Source organism: Globicephala melas, chromosome 6 (assembly GCF_963455315.2).
Source record: "Globicephala melas chromosome 6, mGloMel1.2, whole genome shotgun sequence".
NCBI classification, from domain to species: Eukaryota; Metazoa; Chordata; class Mammalia; order Artiodactyla; family Delphinidae; genus Globicephala; species Globicephala melas.
The window spans coordinates 50,438,952-50,463,076 of record NC_083319.1 but is presented as its reverse complement, the minus strand read 5'-3'; the positions used below and the strand labels follow the sequence as shown (position 1 = coordinate 50,463,076).

Sequence of the window (24,125 nt, the reverse complement as noted above, 5' to 3'; positions counted from 1 at the left end):
TTTTGTATAGAATTCGTCAGCAGCGGGTCACTAAGCTGAAGTCTCTGGAGTCAGGGACCTTGGTTACGCATTCACTATGTTGCCCAAGGGGTAAGCCCCCTGCTTTGCACGAAACAGGTTCTCTATTTTTGTTAAATGCAGAAATAGAGCAACGCATGGAAGTTCTTACTGAAGTCTACCTTCTGCTCGTTTCCCAAGCCTGCAGAAAAGGGAAGCTTGCGACTGCAGCTGCAACCCGTGACCACCAGGCGGCGCCCGGCGTCCCCGGAGCAGGAGGCGGAGCGGCCGCAGATCGGGAGGAGCATGTGGACGCTAGGGCGCCGAGTGGCTGCCAGCCTCTTGCCCCGCTCGGCGCCCCCGGGCTCTGCCCAGGCCCGCGCCGGGGCCCCGCGGCCAACGAAGGACTCCCGGCTCTACGGCTGCCGGGGCCTGCGCACCGGGACCGCCGCGGCCGGCACACCCAGCCAGCCCGTGAGTATCCGCACGGGCAGCCGCACGGGCCGCACGCCGGCGTAGCGAGGCCGCGCACGCCGGGCACGCGCACCCGCTCCAGCTCCCGCGGGGCCGCGCTCAGGCGGGGGAAGGGCGGCGGCGCCCGCCGTGCATTCCCCAGTCTCCGTTTCTCCCGGTTACAGTTGCACTGGCTTCCGCTTTCTGGTGAGAAGACAGAGATCGTATCATGCAGTGCAACTGCGGGAACCGCGCGGGCAAGGGCAGGGAAGGCGGGCGGGCATCGGCTCTTAGGGACCTGTGGTGGCTCTAAGCTTGTAAATTCTCTTTGCGATAACTTTAATAATATATGCCAGGTACTATAATATACATGGGCTTTTATGAACGAAACGCTTTCAGCGAGCGAGGTAAAGATGTCAAAGTTGTGGAGCACAGTAGCTAGAGCAGCAGGGCTTTTGGATCGGACCTGGGTTCCAAACTCTGGCCCCTGGACTCAGCAGAGCTCGGGGACGTCGGGGGATCCCAGAACCTCTCTGAGGCCTGTCTTCTTTTTCTCTGAAGGGGAGAGTACCCATTTTGCCGAGCTGGCATGCAGTTTAATTAACACATATAAAGCCTTCAGCACTTAATTGCACTTATCTTCCCTCGCGGGGATACAAAGAAATACCTGACCCGGTTACTCCACGACTTGAAAGGAGGAAGCCCAAAGAAAGGCTGTGGGGTTGAGAAGGTTACACCGGAGGATGGAGGTGATGTTTAATCAGGGTCTGAAGACGGCAGGGGGCGGTGAGGGGCTCTCAGAGCAGAGAACGGCGTGGATAAAGGCCGGGAAAGTGGGCAACGATCAACTCTGAGTGGTTGGTCCGCTGGATGGATTGTGGATGGTGAAGGAGGCAGGTGAAATCCAACCCAAATTGTTCACGGAGCTCCGGAATTTGGACTTTAGGCCTACACCTCCTGTTGACGTGTGTTATTTGACCCTGTTTGAAGAAGCACTGGGATTGGTGGTCAACACTCAAAGCTGGAATCACGGATTTCCCCCTCTTCTCAGGAAAACTAGGTAGTTATGGCCATGCTGGTCCCACGATCCCCTTCTGCAGTTTATTACTCTGATCCTTCTGTGCTACTCTCACCTGGAGCTGCCCTGACGTGCCCTTCCACGCCTGCCTGTGTCCTCAGCAGTTTTTAATTTAGGAGAGTGACAAGATATGGTGTGGTCTTTTGGACGGTACCTAGTGGCTGTTAAGGGCTGTTGATTCAGAGGCGCACCCGGGAGGTGGGCACTTGGCACATACTGGGATTTGGGCCACTGGGAAATGCTAGGTGGTTAACAACCTAGGCTACCCATTGGGCCCCTTTTTCCATAGTTAATCAGGTTGGTTTCACCTGTCTCTTCCGCAGTTCCCTTGCACATCTTCAGTACTTGTGGAGTTGGGTGGATGATAGTGGCAACTGGGATCACGATCCTGTTTCATTTTTTTAAGGCCTTAACTGTCCTCAGGTTGATCCCTTGGACTCCATGTGGGTCCTGATGACTTCTGACCCAAGATCGTTTGGGGAGTTCATTTGGGGACCCTTTTCTCCGGCTTTATTTTCTCTACCCGCTGCTTCTACTTCCACAGCAGAAATAGAATGGGAGCCACCTGTGCAATAAGTTTTCTAGTAGTTACAGTGTGAAAGTAGAAACAGGTGAAGTTAATTTCAACAATACATTTACGTGACCTAGTATAGCCAAAATGTGACCATGTCAACAGGTAATCAAGACTGAAGGATCATTACTGAGATAGTTCACATTCCCTCTTTGTACTCATTCTTCCAAATCCAGTATGGATTTCATACTTCCATCCCTTGTCCATCAGATGTTAAACTGAGGTTATTGTGGAAATACTTGATCTATATTTAGATTTTATAAAATTCACAACTGAAAAAGTAAATTCACACACTTGAGTTGTCCCAAACATATTTTAAATTTTCCAGTAACCTTATTGAGTATCAGTTTTAAACTAAAATTAAGTGAAGTTTAAAATCCAGTTCCTCAGTCACACCAGCCATGTTTCAAGTGCCCAGTGGCCACGTGTGTCTAGCGGCTACTGTGTGCACAGCTTTGGAGGTGAGCACATGTAGCTTCTGATTGTCAGGCCTCAGTGCCGGCTGCTCAGCAGAACCCAAAATCCACAGAAATGCCTTGCAAGCCTGCAGCTCACAGCCCTCCACTGCCTGCCTTATTCACCCCGAGGCTTGGAGAAGACCCTGCTTCCAGCAGGCAGCCTCCGACCTTAATAATAAGAGAGTGTGACAGTGACAGGGTCTCTAACCTTTCCCCTTTAATGCTGGAGGCAGCTCCAAGGAGGAGACACCTAGGTGCCACTGCTCTTAAACAACTTCAGAAGCTCCTACTGCAGCCACTTCTGCATACCTCGGAAGGCGTTTAGGCATCTATTAATTTTTCTAGAGGGACACGATCATCACTTATGACCCCATGGCCTTTGCCTGGGTGGGTTATGCCCTACTTCACTCTAAATTCATTGTTATTGTCTTCCACAGACAGTATACATGACTCTATATGTTGAGTCTATACACAAAAGGGTATTTAAAATATCCATGGGCTTCCCTGGTGGCGCAGTGGTTAAGAATCCGCCTGCCAATGCAGGGGGCACGGGTTCGAGCCCTGGTCCGGGAAGATCCCACATGCCGCGTAACAGCCAAGCCCGTGCGCCACAACTACTGAGCCTGAGCTCTAGAGCCCGTGAGCCACAACTACTGAGCCTGAGCTCTAGAGCCCGTGAGCCACATCTACTGAGCCTGAGCTCTACAGCCCGTGTGCCCCAACTACTGAAGCCCACACGCCTAGAGCCCGTGCTCCGCAGCAAGAGAAGCCACTGCGATGAGAAGCCCGCACACCGCAACAGAGTAGCCCCTGCTCGCCGCAACTAGAGAAAGCCTGCGTGCAGCAACAAAGACCCAATGCAGCCAAAAATAAATAATAATAAAATATTTTAAAAAATACATCCGTATTGTTTAAAGATTAATAACAAACTCCCATGTTCCCACCACTAGGTTAAGAAATTGAATATGAAGTGTTCCAGGGACTTCCCTGGTGGCCCAGTGGTTAAGAATCCACCTTCCAATGCAGGGGATGTGGGTTCGATCCCTGGTTGGGGAACTAAGATCCCACATGCCTCAGGGCAACTAAGCCCGTGCACCACAACTACTGAGCCAGCGTGCCGCAACTACTGAGTCTGCACGCTCTGGAGCCCACACACAACTAGAGAGAAGCCTCTGTGCTGCAATGAAAGATCCCGCATGCCGCAACGAAGATCCCACGAGCCACATCTAAGACCTGACGCAGCCAAATAAATAAATAAATATTTTTTTAAAAAATACAATATTGAGTGTTCCATGAAGGCCTGGTGCGCTTTCCGTTACAGCCTGGTCCTCCCTGAGAGGACTCTGCTATCCTGAATTCTGTCAGGCATCCCCTTCTCAGAGTTTCACCTCCTGTGTATGTCTCCCTAAAGCATGTAGCATTCGTTTAAAAAAACCATTTTGCTGTATTTATTCTGCTGTGCCGTACTCCTCGTGATCAATGTCGTTGTGATCAGTGTTTGAGACTCAGCGACACTGATGCACCCAGTTGTCATTTATTTGCTTTGTCTGCTGTATAGTAGCCGTTGGGTGAGTCTGTCACACCTTGTCCAGGCTCCTCCCGTCACATCCGGTTGAGTCCAGTGAGCTGCTCTTACAGTGGTGCTGCACTGGGCGTGCCCGTGCGTGGACAGAACCTCCTCTTGGGTGAAGTCCTCAGACTGGCATTGCTGAGCGAGGGGCCAGCAGATATCCCACTCACTAGATACCAAGAGTGGTCGTGCCAGTTTGTCCTCCCCAGCAGCGGACGAGAGCTGATTCTCTCTTCAGGCTTGTGGTTTGACAGGGCCCAGGAGACCGAGGGGACGCTAGGGTGAAGGCTGGCCTCCCTGCCGACCACCAGGCCAGGCCTTAGTTGAGTCGTGTGGTTCCAGGGCCTGAACTTGAGTCTGTGGGCCCAAGAACCACCTAGTACCTCCTCCGGTGTCTCCCATGAGCCAGCCCTGTGCTGCGCTCACGGAGTCACTGAACCCTGGAGACTCGAGTAAGTAGACCCGCACGAGACACATAGTCCGATGGCTCCAGGTGACGTGGCCGCAGGAAGGGTGCCCCTGGGGGGCTCCCCACCGTGAAATCCACCTGCCTCCCTTGGGCAAGGGCCGGATTTTGCCTCTCTGACCTCCTACCTCTTCACACTTCCGTTGACATGCTTCCAAATGGAAATCGATGGAACCCTCAGGCCCCGGGTTTGGGATATTGATGTCCTATTGTTGGATCCTCATAACCAGTCTGCGAGGCCAGTACCATGATCCCTACCTTCCGAGGAGGAAGCAGAGCTTGGGAGGGTTAAGCAGTTACCCAGGGAATGTTAGATAGGGAAAGCAGGTGAGAGACAAGGCAGGGAGTCTTCGGCCACTGTCCTCTTGTGATTCCACACAGCTGAATGGAGTCTTCTACTCTGGCTGTGAAGGACTACCTTGCTTTTAGACCAGCCCTCCCGCCAGACCATCGAAGATGTAAAATTAAAAGACAAAAACAGCTGTGTGAAGGTAGCAGCGAGACTGAGACAGCTAGGATCTGAGGGGCCAGGATCCCGGAGAGAAGGGAACTTGACTGAGGGGAGCCCTGCATTCTCAAACCCCTCCGCTCCGTGTCTGTATCATTCCCAGGATGTGATTCTTTCCTTTGGGGCCCAGACCTTGGGTCCAGACAGCGCGGGTTCCAATCCCAGCTCTCCCACTTTGTGTGTTTGTGTGACTCTGGGCAAGTTACCCTTCTGTGCCTCAGTTTCCTCATCTGTAAAATACAGATACAGTCGATCCTCCTTATTCCTGCATCCTCTACTTGTGAATTCACCTACTCACTAACATGTATTTCTATCCCCAAAATCGATACTCAGGGCACTTTTGTGGTCATTTTCGAACGTGTACAGAGCAGCAAAAAATGTGAGTCACCTCCACTCACATGTCCCTGGCTGAGGTCAGACAAAGTGCCACTCTGTCCACTTCTCAGCTCCCACACTGGAAACAAGGGTCCTGTTCACAGTCTATCTGGTGGCGCGTTTTTCACATTTTCGTGACTTTCGTTTATAATTTCACTGTTTAAAGTGGCCCGCAAGCATCGTGCTGAAGTGCTGTCTAGTGTTCCTCTGTGCAAGAAGGCTGTGATGGGCCTTAGGGAGAAAATACGTGGAAAGGGAGAAAATGGGCCTTAGGGAGAAAATAAGCTCCATCCAAAGCGTGAGTTCTCGCACTGTTGGCTGTGAGTTCAGTGTCAAGGAATCAACAATATATATTAAACAAGGCACGTTTGAACAGAAACACGTAAAACAAGGTTATGCATTGATCATTTGGTGGACACGTGACCAGAGGCTCGCAGGAACCTCTCCATATTTCCCTTAGTAACTTGCTAATCCAGTGTTTGGGGTAACTTTATAGGACATCACTGTCGTGAATAGTACTTCCCTCATTGGAATGTAATGAGGACTGAGTCCCTTTGTCTGAAGTCTGAGGACGCTACCCCGCTGATGGTGAACACTCTAGAATGTGCTGTGGCGATACTGTGCTTATCACAGCCGCTCTCTCACTTCTCCCTTCTGAGCCAACGTTTTTAAACGGCCATCCGCGTTCCGCACCCCCATTTCCTCCGCTCACTTCTCAGCCTCCTCCTTTCTCAGCTTGCCCAGGGCCCTGATGGCTCAAGAGAGTAACCACAGCCTCTGCCCCCTTCTCTTAGTGGCAGCCACGTGCTCTGTGGAGAAGGTGAACCTTGCCACCAACCTCAGGAAGCCGCTCGGTGCCTTCCTGGGATGAGGTCCAGCAGCCCACCTCTCCATCACTCCCCTGCCGTCTCCGCTCGGCTGTACCACTTCTCCCTCCGTCCAGACCTCCGTCCCCTCCACCATCTCTCTGGCTGGTCCGCCTGCCTGGCAGTCATCAGCTCAGACCCCAGTCCTCAGAGCCGGGCTCCAGGGCGCTCAGCAGTTACGTATTGAAAGAAATCAGGGGGTCACGGTGTCCCCTGCAGATCGTGTTAGTGAGATCGGTCACATAGCACTGGAGGCACAGCCTGTCTTCTGCACACCTGCTCTCTGTTGTCGCTCACTTTAGTCACATTCTAAGAACGTTGCTGACACTTCCTACCGCACCCCCAACCCCCCTCTGCCCCCCCCACGCTAACTGCCCCAGCCCCATCCGGAGCGGTGCTGCCAGCAGCACCTCCCGTGGTGGTGGGTGTGTCCTGTCTGTGCCACGAGCCACATGATGCCACGGGACACCCGAAACGTGGCCCATGGGACCGAGGAACTGACTTTTAAATTTTTATATTATTCAATAACTTTACATTTAAATAGCTGCCTGTGGCTTGTGGCTACCGAGTTGGACAGCACAGGCTTAGCGAGAGCCCGGGAGAGCACAGTTTGATGCACTAAAAGAAGGCGAAACAACTTCCTGAGAAAGATACACTCCGAAGCACTTGAACCTCGTCAGTCCCGAACGTAGTAGTGATATTCAAACTGTGCCTTAATGGACTGTACGTTGTAAAATGGTAACGTTCTTCTTCACTTTGGCTTTTAGAGTCTGAGCCTCTGCTGCCTCAACCAGATCCTGAATGTCAAAAAGCAGTGGGTCTATTGGATGAATTTGAGGACAACGGGAACTTTGGGTGACGCTGGGTGAGATAAACACCTTCCACATCAGAGATCTCTTCCTCCCTCTCCCTCTCTCTCAATATACAGCATATGCACACATACACGTACTTTTTTTTCCTTTTCTCTTACCTTTTTTAACAACGACAACAAAAAAAATAAAGAAAACCAAAACCCATCCCATAGCAACCCATCCCATCTGTTTTCTCCCTAAGCAGCAGCATTCATAAGCGTCTTTCCACATCACTACTTACCCACCGCATTATTATTATTATTATTTTTATTTTTTTCGGTACGCGGGCCTCTCACTGTTGTGGCCTCTCCCACTGCGGAGCACAGGCTCCGGACGTGCAGGCTCAGAGGCCATGGCTCACGGGCCCAGCCACTCCGCGGGATGTGGGATCTTCCCAGACCGGGGCACGAACCCGTGTCCCCTGCATCGGCAGGTGGACTCTCAACCACTGCGCCACCAGGGAAGCCCCCCACCGCATTATATTTAATGAAATAGTATTAAGTTTTATGGATGTACCATAATTCATTTAACCCATCCCCTATTGCTGGACATTTAGGTTGTTTCCAGAGTTTTGTTATTATTCTCTTTGACAACTTAGTAGTTAGGGCAGGCCAAACTTCTGTAACAAGTAGACCCCAAACTGCAATGGCTCCAACCAGGAGAGGTTCGTGTCCCCCCTCTCTGTCGGTGGGGGGTGGCCAGACCTCTGTGAAATGATTCAGGGAGCCGGGCTCCTTCCACCTTCCTATCGCCTATCAGCAACTTACTGTCCTCTGCAGGTCGAGGCCAGGTCACCCTTCCAGATTCCACTCCACAGAAAGGGACAAGAGCATGGAAGGTCTGGAGGTGACATCTGTCCCTCACTCACATTTTAGCAGGAAGGACTTAGACTGGGGGCCCCAGCTAACAGCTGGGGAGGCCAGGAAATGTAGCCTAGCGGGTGCCTGGAGGGAGGACGCAGTGGGTTCTGGGAAAAGCTGCCAGGCATCGCTGCAGCCCACTGCCCCGCACCTGTATCTGCAGGGACTCTCCTTCCACACACACCCCCAGGCTGCAACCACAGGATCATGCAGTCACTCATCCACCTCGAAGGCCGAGGTGTCCAGCGGCACTGGGACAGCCTCTGCCCTGGCTCTGGGGGACTCCCGTCTATGAAACCCTGGTTGGAGGCTCTTCCTTGTCTGTCACTCCCCATGGCTGCAGGGGAGGCAGGCGGTGGGACCTGTGACCTCCTTGGGCAGACTCTCTGCTACTGTCTCCCAGTCCCTCCAAGCAGTCCTCTGAGGTTGGGTGGGACCTTTGCAGGAAGCCCCAAGTCCAGCTTCCTTCTTCAGGGTCTACTTCTGGCCTCTGGGAAGCACACCTTCGACCTGCCGTGCTAAGGACAGCCCACTTCTGCCATGGCCCCCTGTCATCGACAGGTAGCACCTGTCAAGCTCTTGACTTTGGACTTTATGCCTGAGTCAGGGGTGCCTTTATGTTCCCCAAGCTCCTCCAGGCACATGTCAACCTCTCCTGGTTCTCTCCAGATCCCCCGTCCGTCAGCTGTAGCCGAGGAGACGGAGAGGGAAACATCCAGCACAGCCCCACCGCAGGCCCCCCACTCGCCATGTCCTGATCAGCCCTGTAGCCTTCCCCACATTGTGCCCTTGAGGTGGGGAATGGGCTGGGTGGGGGAGGGGCCATACTGCAAACCTCTGTCTTGCACTGACTGACTGGCAGCCACTGGTGTCTTCCTGGGGCCACTTAGAAACTCTCAGATGATGGAGCTGTCCAAGACGCCTCCTGTAACCTACAGACATGTCCTCGCCTGGGCGCAGAAGCTCATACAGGGAGGTTTATAGCGATTTTCTTTGTCGTAATTTACATACCATAAATTCCACCATTTTAAAATGTACCATTCAGTGGTTTTTAGTGTCCTCAGAAGGTTGTGCAACTTTCACCACTGTCTAATTCCGGAACATTTTCATCACGCCAAAAAGAGACCCCATAACCATTCGTAATCACTCCCCATTCCTCCCTCCCCCAGCCCCTGGCAACCACTAATTTACTTTCTGTCTCTATGGATTTATAGCAATTAAAAAAAATTAAAGATAGTACCTATACAGGAATGTCTCCAAGTTAGCAGTATACAGCTTGATAAATTTTCAAAAACCGAAGATACCATGTAACTCAAGAAATGCTTCGAGAAATAGAATGTTAGTTACCAGCCCCTTAAAAAGCCTTCTGCTCACTTCGGGTTATGAACCCCTCCCTGCCCCAGAGTAGCACCATTCTGATTTCCAATAGCATGGGTTAGTTTTGCCTGTTTTTTAACTTTATATAAATGATACCATCAAATATAAATATGTCTCTATGTGGCTTCTTTCAGTCACCATCAAAAGAAGTGTTTCGTCCATATTGTTATATTTACAGACAATTCTGTTTTGCACTGTAGTATTCCATTTTATGAATATATCACATTTACCTATGGTATTTCCTATGGATACTTGGACAGTCTCCAGTTTGGGCTGCTGCATAGTTCTGCTATGAACATTCTAGCATGGTGCATGTCTCTTGGTGAACTTGGGTATGCTTTTTCTTTTCTTTCTTTTTTTTTAGAGCAATTGCAATATTTATTAAGTATCAAATTGTATTATACAATTCTATATTTCTGTCATCTGAATTATTCTTTTCAAATCGAAATTGGTTTTGGTCTTTTCACTGCTAAGGAAATTTATATTTGGGTATGCATTTCTGTTGCGTAAATGCCCAAGAGTGGAATTGATGGGTCATAGGATATGAATATATTCAATTTTAGTAGAAGTATCAACAGTGTTCCAAAGTGATTGTCCAATTTACTTGCCCGTCAGCAGTATCTGAAAGCTCTGGTTACTGTACTTCCTGGCCAACTCTTCATATTATCTGTCTCTTTCATTTTAACCATTCTGGTGGTATCTCAATGTGATTTTTTAATTTGCATTTTCCTGAAGATTAACCAAGTTGAGCCCCTTTTCATACGTTCATTGGCCATTTGGATATCTTTTTTTTTTTTAATGAAATCTGTTCAAGTATTTTGCCCATTTTTCTATTGGATTTTCTTTTCTTATTGATTTCTACGAGTTCTTTACCTGTTCTAGATATGTCCTTTTTCAGATATATAGAATAAAGATATTTTCTCCCACTTTGTGGTTTGCCCAACAAATTTTAACAACAAAAGCAATGGAAGCAACCTCAGTGTCCTGCTGAAGGGGACAAACTGAATGAACAATGTAAGATAAAATACTATGAAAACTGTATGTGCTAATATGGAACAATTTCCAAGACATATGAAAGGAAAACTGCAAGGTGCTTCATTGATATATTTAAAAGATCGCTCATCATAGCTGACTCTGGGATGGGGGCTGCCTATTTGGGAAGAAAGGCTTACTTCTCTGTAAACCCTTTGATGCTGTTTCAATTTTTACTCGGTATATGTTAGATATTTTCCATCGATTTAAAAAATCTAAGTAAAAAATAAATGTGTCCATCGATGTTAATAGAACGGAGCGGTTTGCTGATTGCATGATCGGGGTTGTTTCTGTTCCCCTCACAGCCCTCTGGACGATACCACCTATGAAAGACTGGTCGAGGAGACGCTGGACTCCTTAGCAGAGTTTTTTGAAGACCTTGCAGACAAACCTTACACATGTGAAGACTATGATGTCTCCTTTGCGGTACCTATTTGCTTCTTTTCATTCTTCTGTATCCTCCCTAGGAATTTCAGCTAAGATAAAGAATTCCTCTCCAGCAGTATGCGGTTATGGATGGGACCAAAAGACTGGGGTTCTGGTGTCAGCCCTGCATCACCAGGCTTGTGACCTTGGGCAAGTCACTCAGCCTCTCTGAGCCTCACGTTTGCCTAAAAATACAGATTCTCCAGCTTCACTCAATACCTGTGAAGATGAATCAGGGAGGGACCCAGGCATGTGTTTGTGTAGCAAGACGCCTCTCATCGTGCAGGCAGGCTAGTTCCTAAGCGGGGTGAGAGATTGCCCGAGATGTATTCAGACTAGACATGGGCCCCACTCCTGGAAATTCTCATACAGTGGTCAGGGTACAGTCCTAGGAAGCATGTTTTTGAAAAGCTCACCTGAGGTTCTAATGAGCATCCCTGGGTCTCATCCCTAGGGATTTTTATTAATCAAATAAAAATCGGTCTAGGGTGTGGCTCAGGCCAGGCTTTGGGGTTTTTAAAGTTTTTAGAGTAACTCCTCAGAGGATTCTAATGCAGCTGGGTGAGAACCCCAGGGCTGGATGAAATTTAAGCCCCAAATCCTAGAAGCCAGGGCAGTGCTGGTGTGTATCAACTGGCCACCAGGTGGCAGACTTGAACAAGGGTCTGCCTTTGGGTTTAGAATTATTGCTTAGGCCTTAGGGAGCAGCTCTTTTTTGCCAGTGGGAGCACATCCCCTGCAGAGGTTAACCCTCTTGACAGCAATTAATTAATACCAGAAAATGTCATGAAGAGTGCATTTGGGATTAAATCATGGAATTATTTAGGACAACCAGCTGTCAGGCTAAAGCAATAGAAATGGTATTGGATATTGCTGTTGGGGGCACTGGATAGAAAAGGACTCCATCAGATGGGCAGGTGTCAAGCCTAGTTGTAAGGACAGTAAGGGCCTTGGTGGTAACGAGGCAAGAAACGATTGAATGCCTTCCAGGTGGATTCGTTGGTCGCTGTCAGCAGCAGAAATGTCCCGGCGGGGCTGTAGACGTGCTTATGCAGGCAGCCTCAGAAGACAGGGCTACTTGGGAACCATTACAGACTGGCCTCCGGAACTTGACCGTCTGTGGGATGATTAGAGCTGGGGAAGTTACAGGTCTCCTCTACCCCAGCCTCCTTACCAGGCTCTGTAACTATGGGGAAACCAAGGCTCAGGCTAAACTCTGCCACACATGCAAAGCTTTAGGTACATGCCACAGAAACAGTCACACCACCTGTTCTTACAGGATTAATGAAGCCCCTGCTTGACTCAAACGCTTTGCGTGAATGTTTCATTAGAGGCAAAGGTGCCAGTGTTGTAGCGGCTGGATTCTGCTTACCTCACTAAGGCAGGCAACAAAAGCTTCTGCTCAGTGGTGGGTCAGGACCTTACCTACCTTCAGAGTGTCTCTCTGAAGAGTGATTCAGCTGCTACACTTTCCAGAGTCTAAAACCCATTCTTGCAAGGGAAGAGGCACCTGAGTTTTTCTAGCCAATCCATACACTGTACATTGAGTACCATTCTACTCACTAGGGAAGAAGTATTTCTAGCAAATCATTGCCAAGTAGGAAAATCTCTAGTGTAGGTGTAGAAGGCTAATGGCATATAGTAGCTCCCTCTGTAGTTTGGACTTCTAAGTACTTTGAAATGCTATCTACCCTCAGGTGTGAATTCCTGATTAGAGTCCTTCAGGTGCTAGCAAACTCATGTATTTCACATATAAGATAAATCAGTTGAAATTACATTATAGACAGCAGAACACCTGTAACACCATTACTTGAGCTTGGCTGGAGTGCAGTCTTTCTGTGCCCTCAGGGTCCAGCTGGATGTCACCTCCTCTCTGCAGCCCTCCTAGATGCTCCAGGCAGACACCACCCTGCCCTCCTTGCCCAGCACTCTGAGGATGATCACCCTGTGTTGTAACTGTCTCTTTACACATCAGTTCCCACAGCTACACTGAGCTGGACAGCTGGAACACTGCTCATTCCTGGTCTCCCAATGCCTGGAACATTGCTAAGTACTTAGCAGGGACTTAACGAATGTCGATTCACCATGTAAATGAAATGAGGCGCACCTACTTTTCCAGAACATGCTTTCATTGATGCCACTCAGCACTTAGTGCTGTTTTATCCACTTGCTACTGGCCAAATAGGCAAATGAAAGGAATTCTCTAGATACACCCAGGCCACGTTTCTTCACTTTCCTCCTGTGGACTGGGAGACGTGAGCAGCTTCTTGGCTGCTGTGTGGTCCATCAAGTGGGGCGGGTCGCGGTGGATGTCAGTGTCTGGGTCCAGGCCTCGCTGCTCACTGGTAATGGTTATCAGAAGGAGCTGCCTACGAGAGCCCAAGCCCCTCCCATCACCAGGCAACCACAGAGTCCGCTACACTTGATGCGTGAGAAGCACCACACTATTTAGAGAGTTACCTCCAAACTGCCCTCGTTTTTCTTCCAGGCAGAGCCCTGGCCTCTTAGACACTTTAACGAGAATTTGCTTGCCGCCATGTCCTTCGTTCACTGAGTTGTCTGTATATTATTGCCATAGAGCAGAGGTTTCTTAACCACTTGGCGATCAGGACACCCTGTGAGAATCTGACTGCTCTCCCAAGAAAAACATCCCTGCATACCTATGAGAGCTGTATGCGAGCTGTATGCAGACCCCTGAAGACCAGCTCTGGGTCCTAGGTCACACACCCCAGCTCAGAGTTAGCATTTTATTGGATATGGTGACAGAGGGCCTGGCCTAGCGTCCTGCGTTTGTATTTTCTTTCCGAGAGCGCTTCAGTGAACTATCTGCGAGGGCAGGTCCTTCAGCTGTAAAGGAGAGGTGACAGTAACCTCTACTTCCCCGGGTGTATCTTAGGATTCAGTGAAACAATGCAGGTAAAAGTGCTTTATATTCATTATTCTTATTCCTTAAGGGGAAGTCAGCATCTGTTTTAGGAGTGTGGGAAGCCACAGGCACGTATGTGAAATCCCGACTCAACATGCCATTCCCCTATGTGCCTGTTTCTGCAAATGAGCTGGTGACAACAGAGCCTGAGCCTCGCTATTTTTGCTTCCACTGATACTGCCTGTCGGGAATCAAGCCTCACCAGCTGTGGCCAGGGTCTCTTCCAACTGGTCAGTGCCTGGGTCTCAGCAGCTGCTAAGTATTGCCTCTCTCTCCCGCACTGCCCTGCATTAAAGTCTACCCACTCTCTCCAAGTAGATACTCAGATTGCCCGATAAGGAATAACACTAATGGACAAAAAACTCTCTTTATTTGGTCTACTTGAAGACAGTTGCAAAAGCTTTAAGAACTCCTGGGAAACCAGTAAGACAGCTAGTTTCCCTTCTCTTGCCACTTTCCCTTGGAAACAGCTTCTGGCTCTGTGGGGAAAAACGTCGAATTACACACCACGAACAAGAGGGGGCGTGGTTGAGTGTTGCCTTACATAACCTTGCCCTTCACGTGGTATGTGTGTGTTATCACAGTGCCCGGTTATCAGCCACTCAGTTCACTCATCCACAGTTTTTTTCTAATTCAGTGATATTTTGTACAAATACTGAAAGCGCTAGGATGAAAAGACAGATCTGCTCTCAAGGTGCTTATAGTAGTGGAGCGAAGGGGCAGGTGACCAGCAAACAAGCTAGCAGCTCAGACGCAGTGAGGAAAGCACAGAAGCTGTGGGGACATGCACGGGTCATGGTCCCAGCTGAGGGGCGTCAGGGGAACCTTCCCAGAAGCACCTCAGCCCCTCGCCCTCGCACTGTCTCTGAAGGAGGCAGAGCAGATATTGTCCCAAGGAGACGACACAGCTGATGGGGCTTAACGCACATCCCTAGACTTGGCCCCCTGCCTTTTCCGCTGCATCACGCACCTCCCAGGTGTAGGGTCAATGCACGTTGGAGCATTTAAGGGCCACAAGTAGGTCACATTAGGAGAAATTATGTCTTGATTCTCTGGGCCTCATATCATATGGAAAAATAAGCCATAAACTATATATGGAGGGGGGGAAGGAGTGACTGCTGATACGTACAGGGTTTCTTTGGGGGGTGACGGAAATAGTCTGGAATTAGACAGTGGGGATGTTTGCACACTTTATGAAAATACTTTGTGGAATGCTAAAAACTACTAAATTATACAGTTGTAAGAAATTTTTAAATAAATGAAAGGTAGTCCTAACAAAATAGTACACGTGGGTTTCAAGAAAAAATGTTTTAAAAAGCAAACTTATGTATACTGTGATCCTAGCCCTGCATTTAAAAACTGCAGCCGATACCTGAGAGTAAACAGCTCATGTCGCTGATTAATGGGATTGAGAGAGCGCTTCGTGTTATGGAAACAACAGCATCTTATGGACCCGAGCAGACCTGCATTTAAGATCAGCCCTGCCGTTACTAAGTTTTCTTTATTACCCTGTCCCTCTGTTGTCCTCATCTATAAATTGGGATAATGATTCCTACCTCCATGGTTATGGTCACGGAGGAAGCAGTTTTACACAAAGTGCAAAGCACAGTGCCTGGCACAGAGTAGGTACTGAAAAACAGTAGATGCTATTTTTATTGATGTTTGCATTTTATTTATACCACCTGTATTTATTATACCACCTGTATGCCTCTATAATTTTGCTACGTTTCTTTTTTAATCAGAAAAAACATTTAAAAAATAACCCAATAGTGTCCTCCCCATCCCATGCCTATGAGTTATATTATTATTGGCACTTTCTCCGCCATGTTTTGTTTGTTGTTTATTTTTTTCCATACCGCTTGTGGGTCCTAGTTCCCCGACCGGCGAGCAGTGGAACCTGGGCGACCTGCAGTGGAAGCACGGAGTCCTAACCACTGTACCACCAGGGAATTCCCTCCACCTTTTCAACAGCTCTTTGTGTTTACAAACCAAACACAAAACTTTTTCTAAGAACCACCAAACACAAAACTTTTTCTAAGAACTTTTTCCTTGGTGGACAGCGGCTCTGAGAGGCACAGAGAAAGGCTGCCTGTCTGCGGGCCGTGCAGGGGATGGGGGGCAGCGAGGCTCCCCGTTCACCAGCTCAGCCGTGTAGCTGTTTCTTTAATATCCTGCGCATTCTAGAGAGACCTCAGGCCTTGGGAGTAAAGGGCTCCTTTGTTGAAAGAGGGTTTTCAAATTTAAATGAGCATTTATTGGGCAAAGGTGGACCAGCCAGTCTTTTGACGAATTCAAGGCTCCTGTAGAGGAAAATAAAGCTGGAGAGGGGTATCTGAGAAGCTTGTGAGCTTGGGAAGGGTCTGGGAATAAGAACCCTAGTCTGGAGTGTCAGCCTTCTGCTGGCAGAGCTCAGGCTACTGCTCTTCTGAGACCAGCAAAGCAGGTGGTTTGATTATTTCCTTCTCTCTTGCCTTTTTTCCTTTCTTCGGTCATGAACTTGGCCTGCCCGATGTTTGTGCTGACTGGGACGTCGGTAGAGTTGGTGTCTCCATTTTTTTTTTTTTTTTTTTTTTTTTTTTTGCGGTTCGCGGGCCTCTCACCGTTGTGGCCTCTCCCGTTGCGGAGCACAGGCTCCGGACGCGCAGGCTCAGCGGCCATGGCTCACGGGCCCAGCCTTTCCACGGCATGTGGGATCTTCCCGGACCAGGGCACGAACCCGCGTCCCCTGCATCGGCAGGCGGACTCTCAACCACTGCGCCACCAGGGAAGCCCAGTGTGTCTCTATTTTTTAATGTCTCTAGTATGTTCTGGCCGGTATTTGAGGAACCAAGGCACCAATAAGGATGTGGATCCTTTCGTTTGCCAGCTGCAATACCTCTGACTAGTCACTTAACTAAGGATATTCTCACCTTGCCCACCTCATAGGAAACGAGGAAAAGCACTGATTTTTAAGTGTCATCGTGATTAATCATAGTCTGATTCTGAGAGTAGCGCTCTTTCTGCGTTACCTCCTAATTCCAAACACTAAATTAAAGACAGTTCTTTACGGTGTATGTTGCGTACCTGTATAAATGCAAAGTGTTGAGATATAACAAAATAGGAGGCGATTATGACACAGTGATAACTCTGTCTTGTTTTATTTTCTTCATGCTTTTTCCATCTGATGCACCAGAGTGGTGTTTTAACAGTTAAACTGGGTGGAGATCTAGGAACGTACGTGATCAACAAGCAGACCCCAAACAAGCAAATCTGGTTGTCTTCACCATCCAGGTATGTTCAGAAGTCAAAATCTCTCATTGTTCAGCTTGCTTGAAACAAGACTTTGTGGACCATTTAAGAAGGGTCACCCTCATGTGTTAGCAGCTGTGTAAGTGAACCTTTTCTGATGTTTCACAGCATGTCTCACGCTCAGTAGGAAAGTTTACTGTGGTTCTATCACTTCTTGTCTGGTGATTCTGTGGCTCTAAAAGCAGATAGTGGGACGTTAACAAGACGCCAAGTGAAAAATTTTCGGAGCCCACCTTGACAGTTTTTCTCTACTCAATCATTGCCATGCCTTTGAAAAAGCCACTTTTGCTTTTACAGCATCTGAATAAGTTGCCCTTTGTCTTCAAAGTTTGTCCTCTGGTTCATTTTGAGCATCTCAGTTAAAGGCCAGTTTAATTCCATTTGCGGAACAGGGCTGTGTACTCTGTGGAGGTGGGAAGGTGTTTTAAACAGCCCTTCTAGGGCTTTTCACCCCTCCTGCCTTTTCCATTGATGTGCTTTCAATCTAGCGGAATAAAAGATTGTATTGGAGACGGTCTGTACTGCGTCTCAAGGCCTGAGAACATGCAGGGAGAGAGGGTCCCTCATCCCTCTAGCTGCTGTTGAAGTGGTTGTAAGACAGTAAAAGAGACGCCCACAAAAAGCTCTCAGACCAGCCTTCCTGGTCACTCATTAGCACTTCCAAAGAGAACGCGCTGTGAATTGGGAAAGGCCCAGATATAACCAGCATGGAAGTCTTTGAAAGCCCCACGGTTTTTGCATCAAAACAAAGAAAGTATTTAACTCTTCTCCTGCCCCAGTGTTGACATCACTTTTAGTCAGTTAATATTATACTGTTTATGGTGCTGTGTGGTTCTTCATTCAAAATAAATAAAGCATTAGGCCTCCTTCATCCCAGCCTCGTCTAGGAAGTATGTTACAATTCAAGAAAAACAACTCCAAGGAATCACTTGTCATTTCTAGCGAGGCCCTTATTCACAGATGGTCTTGCTTTTAGATCCAGGTAATTTACTTGAAGTTTGGCAGGGGCCGGGGGGTTACCCTGGGAGGGCCTAATTAGCCTGTTCTCTTTGGCCTCAAACAGTTGCCCTGACCCTAACTGCGGCCATGCACAAGGGCTGCAGTCTTGTCCTTCATCTCAGAGGAACTGGCTGGATCAGCTCCAATCCAGCCATCAGCTTCGGGAATCAGTGGCTTTGTAAAGAGCAGGCAGGGCACCAGAACCAGCTGTGATGGCTCCACTAACAGAATTCCCTCGTGTTGCATCTTGAGACAGAAAAAGTCCTTATAGCATTTGGACACACCTACCAGCAATAGGATCCTACCGCAGGCATGTTTAGAAAAATCTACTGCTGGATAATAAGAAATTCTGAGAAATTCCAAGTTTTGTTGTTTTTTTAAAATCTGTAATTCATGATGGGAATCTGGAAAGAAAATCTGCCGAGCAGCCATTTACTGTCATGGATACTACGTTCCTCAGAGAAAGAATTTATGTTCCACTCAATTTTTCACGCTGGTCCAAAATAATCCTTCCTAGGGCTGCATTTCTGATATTTGGGAGGCTTTTTCATCGACAGCGTTTCAGGTCAGAGGACACAGTGGCCTTCCCCCATCACCTTGCTTGAGGAGATTGTAGGGTGGAATCAAGGAGAGGTCTGGGTGGACAGCTGGGCGTCCGAGGCAGCGTGGAGGGGCCTGGAGGTTCTCACACTTGCCTGGCACCCCGGCAGCAAATCGGAGTCCAGGGCCAAGGGAACGTTCTCTGGATTTGATCCAGGTTATTATGCCTTTACGTGTTCAGCTATTTGTGCATAGTAAACAAAAGTCCAGTGCTTTTGGTTTGTCCCCATTATCATTATCCCCATTGTTAAGTTAAGTGTTCAAACCCCTGCCTTTGGTGGATAATACAGAAATCCTTGATGTTTTCCTAACCCCCCAAAGATGCTTCCCGTCTAAGCTTTCCTCGTCCCTGGCAAACCCGTCCCAGTCTTGGACTTTGGAAGAGCTCCCCTGAGTGTGCAGGTGGACTCAGGGGCCCCTTCCTTCCTGTGGACTCTCAGCATCCTCTGCTCCTTTGTCCATCAAGGCGTCATCATGTAGCACCATTAGCTGCTGGCACTGATCTCTGGTGGCCTCGGCCTGCAGCGGCTTGAAGCAGGATTTCGGTTCCTGGCCGGAGATTGAGGTCAGGCAGTGGCAGTGAGAGCACTGAATCCTAGCCACTAGACCACCAGGGACCAGTGGCTAATGACGAGGTCCTGGCCCATCAGCTGTGTAGAAATGAATTTCCACATAGAGACGGAAAGTAGTGAAGCAAGTAAAGTGTTATTAGGAGGAAAAAGAGTACAGTACGTGTGGATAGACACACTTGCGGGCTCAGAGAGAGTCGCGCCCTTGTGGTAGTTTGAATCACTTTTATGGAGCATTTCTTCCACGTTTCCTTTAACCGATCATCTTGCTTTGCCTGGTTCTGAGGCCATATTTGGTATATCTCAGGGTCCTCCCCTGTGTACATGTGCATCTCTTAGCCAAGATGGATTCTAGCGAAGAGGCCTATGGGTAGTTGACATCACTTACTATGGGGTGGCGCCCCCTCCCTTTTGACTTGCAAGGAGCCTTTCTCTGCATGTGTAGTTGGGAAGGTCTCCTTGACTTTGAGAATGAGGGATATGCGGCCTTTTGTCTCTTATCAGGGCAGGGCTCAGCTCTTCTCCCAACTGTCCTGCTATTGATACTTTGGAGTTTCTGTCCACAGGGAACGAACTCCAGGTGCTTACCCTGAGGCCTATCTATCTCCTGCCTCAGCACGTGTTCCCCCCACTCCCCACCCCCGCTCCACTAGGCCCAGAGGAGGTGGAATTAATGGGCACACTCTGTGTCCATCTGGAATAATAAGACACGGCGAAACCTAGCCACACCTGGGTCCACACAAACACAGCGTTCCCAGCATGAAGTGCACGTACGGCTTGTGTTCACTAGATGAGCTTGAGATGGATGGACTAGCCCATCAAACTCTCACCTTCATGGACTTAAAATTGAATTAAGAAAACTATTTTTTAAAATAATAATACAGATGGTTGCCAGGGGCTGGGGAGAGGAGTGAATAGGGAGTAACTGCTTAATGGATATGGAATTTCCTGTGGGTGATGAAAATGTTTTGAAACTAGATAGAGGTAGTGGTTGCCCAGTGTTATGAATGTACTAAAATGATAATAATAATGTAGGTAAGGGACAAATCATGTCAGTGGTACATGAATGGCCATCATCTAAAAGACACTGCTGTGATATTTCAGGTATCATATGTGAGTTAGGAGAAGCAAAAGATCAGAAAGTTTTACACGGAGACTCATCAATAGGGCTGAAATATTTTCAGGTCTTGAGAGGTGTTCTGTGAATCGTACCAGAGGATAATTGTGTAGCTGCTTTTTTTTTAATTGGAGTATAGTTGATTTACAATGTTTTGTTAGTTTCAGGTGTACAGCAAAGTGATTCAGTTATATTAAATAGACCCTAAGAGGAGAAGTCAAATACATGGCTTGTTAAGTATTACTTTCTAGACCTGCACTGCAGTCATTCAATTTCTTGGTGAGAGTTTCTTCTGAAGGGCTGTCCCCATGGACTTACTCTGACTGTGTTTTGTCCTGCAGTGGCCCCAAGCGTTACGACTGGACCGGGAGAAACTGGGTGTACTCCCACGACGGTGTGTCCCTCCACGAGCTGCTGGCCACAGAGCTGACTCAAGCCTTAAAAACCAAACTGGACTTATCTTCTCTGGCCTACTCTGGAAAAGGCACCTGCTGCCCAGCCTAATGCTAAAGACATGGGAAGCTCTAAAGCCAAGACCCCAGCTTCGTTCTGCAGCTGAATGGCTAGTTCTTTTCCATTCCTGCTTTTGAGGACAGCTGCATTATGTGTAACGGCTCTGTGAAAAGACCGTGTCGCCTCCTGCCCTGCCCCTGAGTTCAGATTTTTAATTTCCGTAGGTTTCTTTGGATTTATTATCTGATTTCCTCCCTCACGTGATAGCCCTTATCTTTCGTAATGTCTGTATACCCATACCTTTAATATATAACCTCACAACAGAGAAAAAGAGGAAGGACAAATTCCAGGAGGAGAAATGAATTGGCTTCACCATTCATTCTCTGGAAGACTTACTACAAAAACTGCATGAAGAGCGGCTGGCCAAGCTTGCCATCCCATCTCAAAATGAGACTCATTAAAGGGAAGCCTAATACATTCCTACTTCTCTTGAAAGCGTAAACACTTCTGAGCCCAGTGGCAACTCGGGAATTCTGAAACCAAAGACCCTTTTCTGTTTGTGCTTTGTGACTGCCAGGGTGTGGCCCGCATGGGGTGACACAGGGAGATGCGGTGCCGTGTCTTCCATATGTGCATGTATATGTACGCACACATTTACATGTGTGTGTACATACATATTTTTTAAATTTAAGGGTCAGTATAGAATAAGCTATTGCAACACTGGTCTGTGGATGCAAAAAATCTCCCAAAAGCCATCTCTGTAAGCTCATGGATATAGTATAATAAATGAGGTCATGGAGCTGACGAGGTGCTTGGTAAATTGTGAAAGGCCACGTAAATGAAAAGATGTTGGTGTTAATGAAAGGAACCCCGGTTTTACACTTGGCCCAGCCCAAAAGTAGTTGTCTGTCTCTGGGCAAGTTTCTCGAACTCCCTGGACCTCTGTTTCCCTGTGTTAACAGAAAGGGTTAAACTGGATAGAATATAGTCGATTCCCAATTTAGACATTTAGTGGTCCTGTCAGGCAACTTAACAGGCCAGCTTTAATTCCCTCTAGTAGAGGAGATGACAGTGAACAGTTTTTTTTAAGCTATAGAGTAAGTATATGGTTTTGAGTTTTGTTCTGCTTGAATTTCAGTTGAATTCGTGTTCAAATAATCATCTTTTATTGTGCCATTACTGTGCTAAGCCTGGGCTGTAGGCTGAATGCTAAGGTGTTGATCCTAACCCCCAATCACAGCCCTCATAAGTGAGATTAGTGCCCTTATAAGAGAGACCCCAGAGAGCTCCCTCATCCCTTTCACCATGTGAGGACACAGCGAGAAGACAGCTGTCTATGAACCAGGAAGCAGGCCTTCACCAGACACCCAGTCTGCTGGGGTCTTGATCTTGGACTTCCCAGCCTCCAGAGCTATGAGAAATAAATTTCTGTTTATAAGCCATCCAGTCTCTGGTATTCTGTTACAGCAGCCCTGATGGACTATGCAGCCTGCTATACCGTATGACCTCGTTTGCATTGTTACTGACCTGCATTTTACACATGAAGAAACCAGGGCTCAGGAACATTAAAACTCGCCCAAAGTTAGGCTCCTGTTCTGCTACTTCCTTACTAAAGCAAGATTTTTTAGTGACTAGTCTATGCAAATCTATAACAAAGGCTTTTGCAGTAGGAAAACCAAAAACACATTCCACTGTGGAAAAAAAACTCTTAACAATAGAATATAAACAAATGCTAAACGAGTATTTAAAATATAGTCCTTTTTCAAAAATAAATTATTTTTTAGTCCAGTAGAAATTTTTAAGTGGGGTAGGTCAGTACTAGTGAAAAAAATAAATCGTGTGTGTGTATATGTATTTCTTGCTTCTAATGAAAGTTCCGTTGTCCCTCATTTACCTAGAACTCAGTTAAGTGGTGCGCTCTCCTATATGGGACACAACATAAAATTTAAAGAAGTATTTAATTGGGCTGTGGTAACATGAAAATGGAAATTAGGGACTGTGCTCTTAATCTTTTCCTTGTGCAGCCTTTCAGGCCTACTTACTTGTATTTACGTACAATTCTAACTGGTTTAATTATTTAGATTCTAAGACCCTGGGAGATTCCCATTTAAGGCAGCAAAAAGACTGCAAGCACAAACAGCAGCTGGGGGAGGAATAAAAATCATGCTCTGACAAACTGGAAAAGCAGCACGGTGTGCAGCCAGTGCCCCCCATACCTCGGACCCTGGGAGCATCATCTCATCTCTGGTATCACCCGTATTAAGGACGAATTCTCAGGAAAACATTGTAAATGTTCAGTATTATTTAGCATAATAATGTTAACGGGGCAAGAAAATATATTACATAATTTTAGAAAGCTTTCTATTATGTTTCGCTTCCTGAGTGGATAGACCCTTTGCCACTAGAAAATAAAACTACCCAGAATGATTTATTTACCTCTGTGAAGATACAGAAAAGCACTGGGGTATGTAAAAGAGAGCCTGAATTTTGGGGGTTTTTTTTTTTTTAATCAGAGTTTTAAAAATTTGATCCAAACTCTGCCACTTAACTTGTTTGTTGACACTAGCCTCAGTTTTCTTGTCTGTAAAGTGGAGAACCTAACCTGTGGTACGTGGGCCATGAGCAAAGCAAACACATGACAAATACTATCACGTGTGCAGCATAATTTCATATTCAGATTTGGGATTTTCCCCCAAAGTATGATTTATGACATCCTCTACTCAACCTCAAACTTAGTCAAAACACTTATTTTGGTTATCTTGGTGATGGATTCTGATTCCCTGGAAGAATTTTTCTTGCCCCTTAACAGTACTTGTATTTTACTCCATCTTCTTCATAGCTTCTAAAACTAATAAGCCAACCTTATGTTTGACAGTTTGTATTAAATAATAGGTTTATAATAGGTTTCTCAAGCTATACCTGACTCGATATTCCAATAAACCTCATTGCTACTTCTGAAGAAAGACCCCTGTTCATACATGTAAAGTCTGTGTGGATTGGCTATACACGGTTGCCAAGGAAAGCGGACTTTATACCTCCAAGGTACATGCTAAGATTAAAGTAATTTTAGGGGCTTCCTTGGTGGCCGAGTGGTTGAGAGTCCACCTGCTGATGTAGGGGACGCGGGTTCATGCCCCGGTCCGGGAGGATCCCACATGCCGCGGAGCGGCTGGGCCCGTGAGCCATGGCTGCTGAGCCCGTGAGTCCAGAGCCTGTGCTCCGCATCGGGAGAGGCCACAACGGTGAGAGGCCCGCGCACCGCAAAAAAAAAAAGTAATTTTAGGT

General features: G+C 47.6%; 1 protein-coding gene across 1 annotated transcript; it reads left to right on the top strand.

Moving 5' to 3' along the window:
• Positions 1 to 262: 262 nt before the first annotated feature.
• FXN (frataxin) lies at positions 263 to 22,282 on the top strand. The gene is made up of 5 exons (XM_030877047.2): positions 263 to 471; positions 7,110 to 7,207; positions 10,768 to 10,888; positions 16,987 to 17,084; positions 20,729 to 22,282. Exons 1-5 carry the CDS (start codon positions 304 to 306, stop codon positions 20,889 to 20,891), a joined length of 648 nt encoding a protein of 215 aa, XP_030732907.1. The 5' UTR covers positions 263 to 303; the 3' UTR covers positions 20,892 to 22,282.
• The last annotated feature ends 1,843 nt before the right edge of the window (positions 22,283 to 24,125 follow it).

Coding starts and splice junctions, on each gene's coding strand:
- FXN (XM_030877047.2), top strand. CDS start 304: ATGTGGACGCTAGGGCGCCGAGTGGCTGCCAGCCTCTTGCCCCGCTCG. Junction 472..7,109: donor CCGGCACACCCAGCCAGCCC/GTGAGTATCCGC, acceptor TTTGGCTTTTAG/AGTCTGAGCCTCTGCTGCCT. Junction 7,208..10,767: donor GGAACTTTGGGTGACGCTGG/GTGAGATAAACA, acceptor TTCCCCTCACAG/CCCTCTGGACGATACCACCT.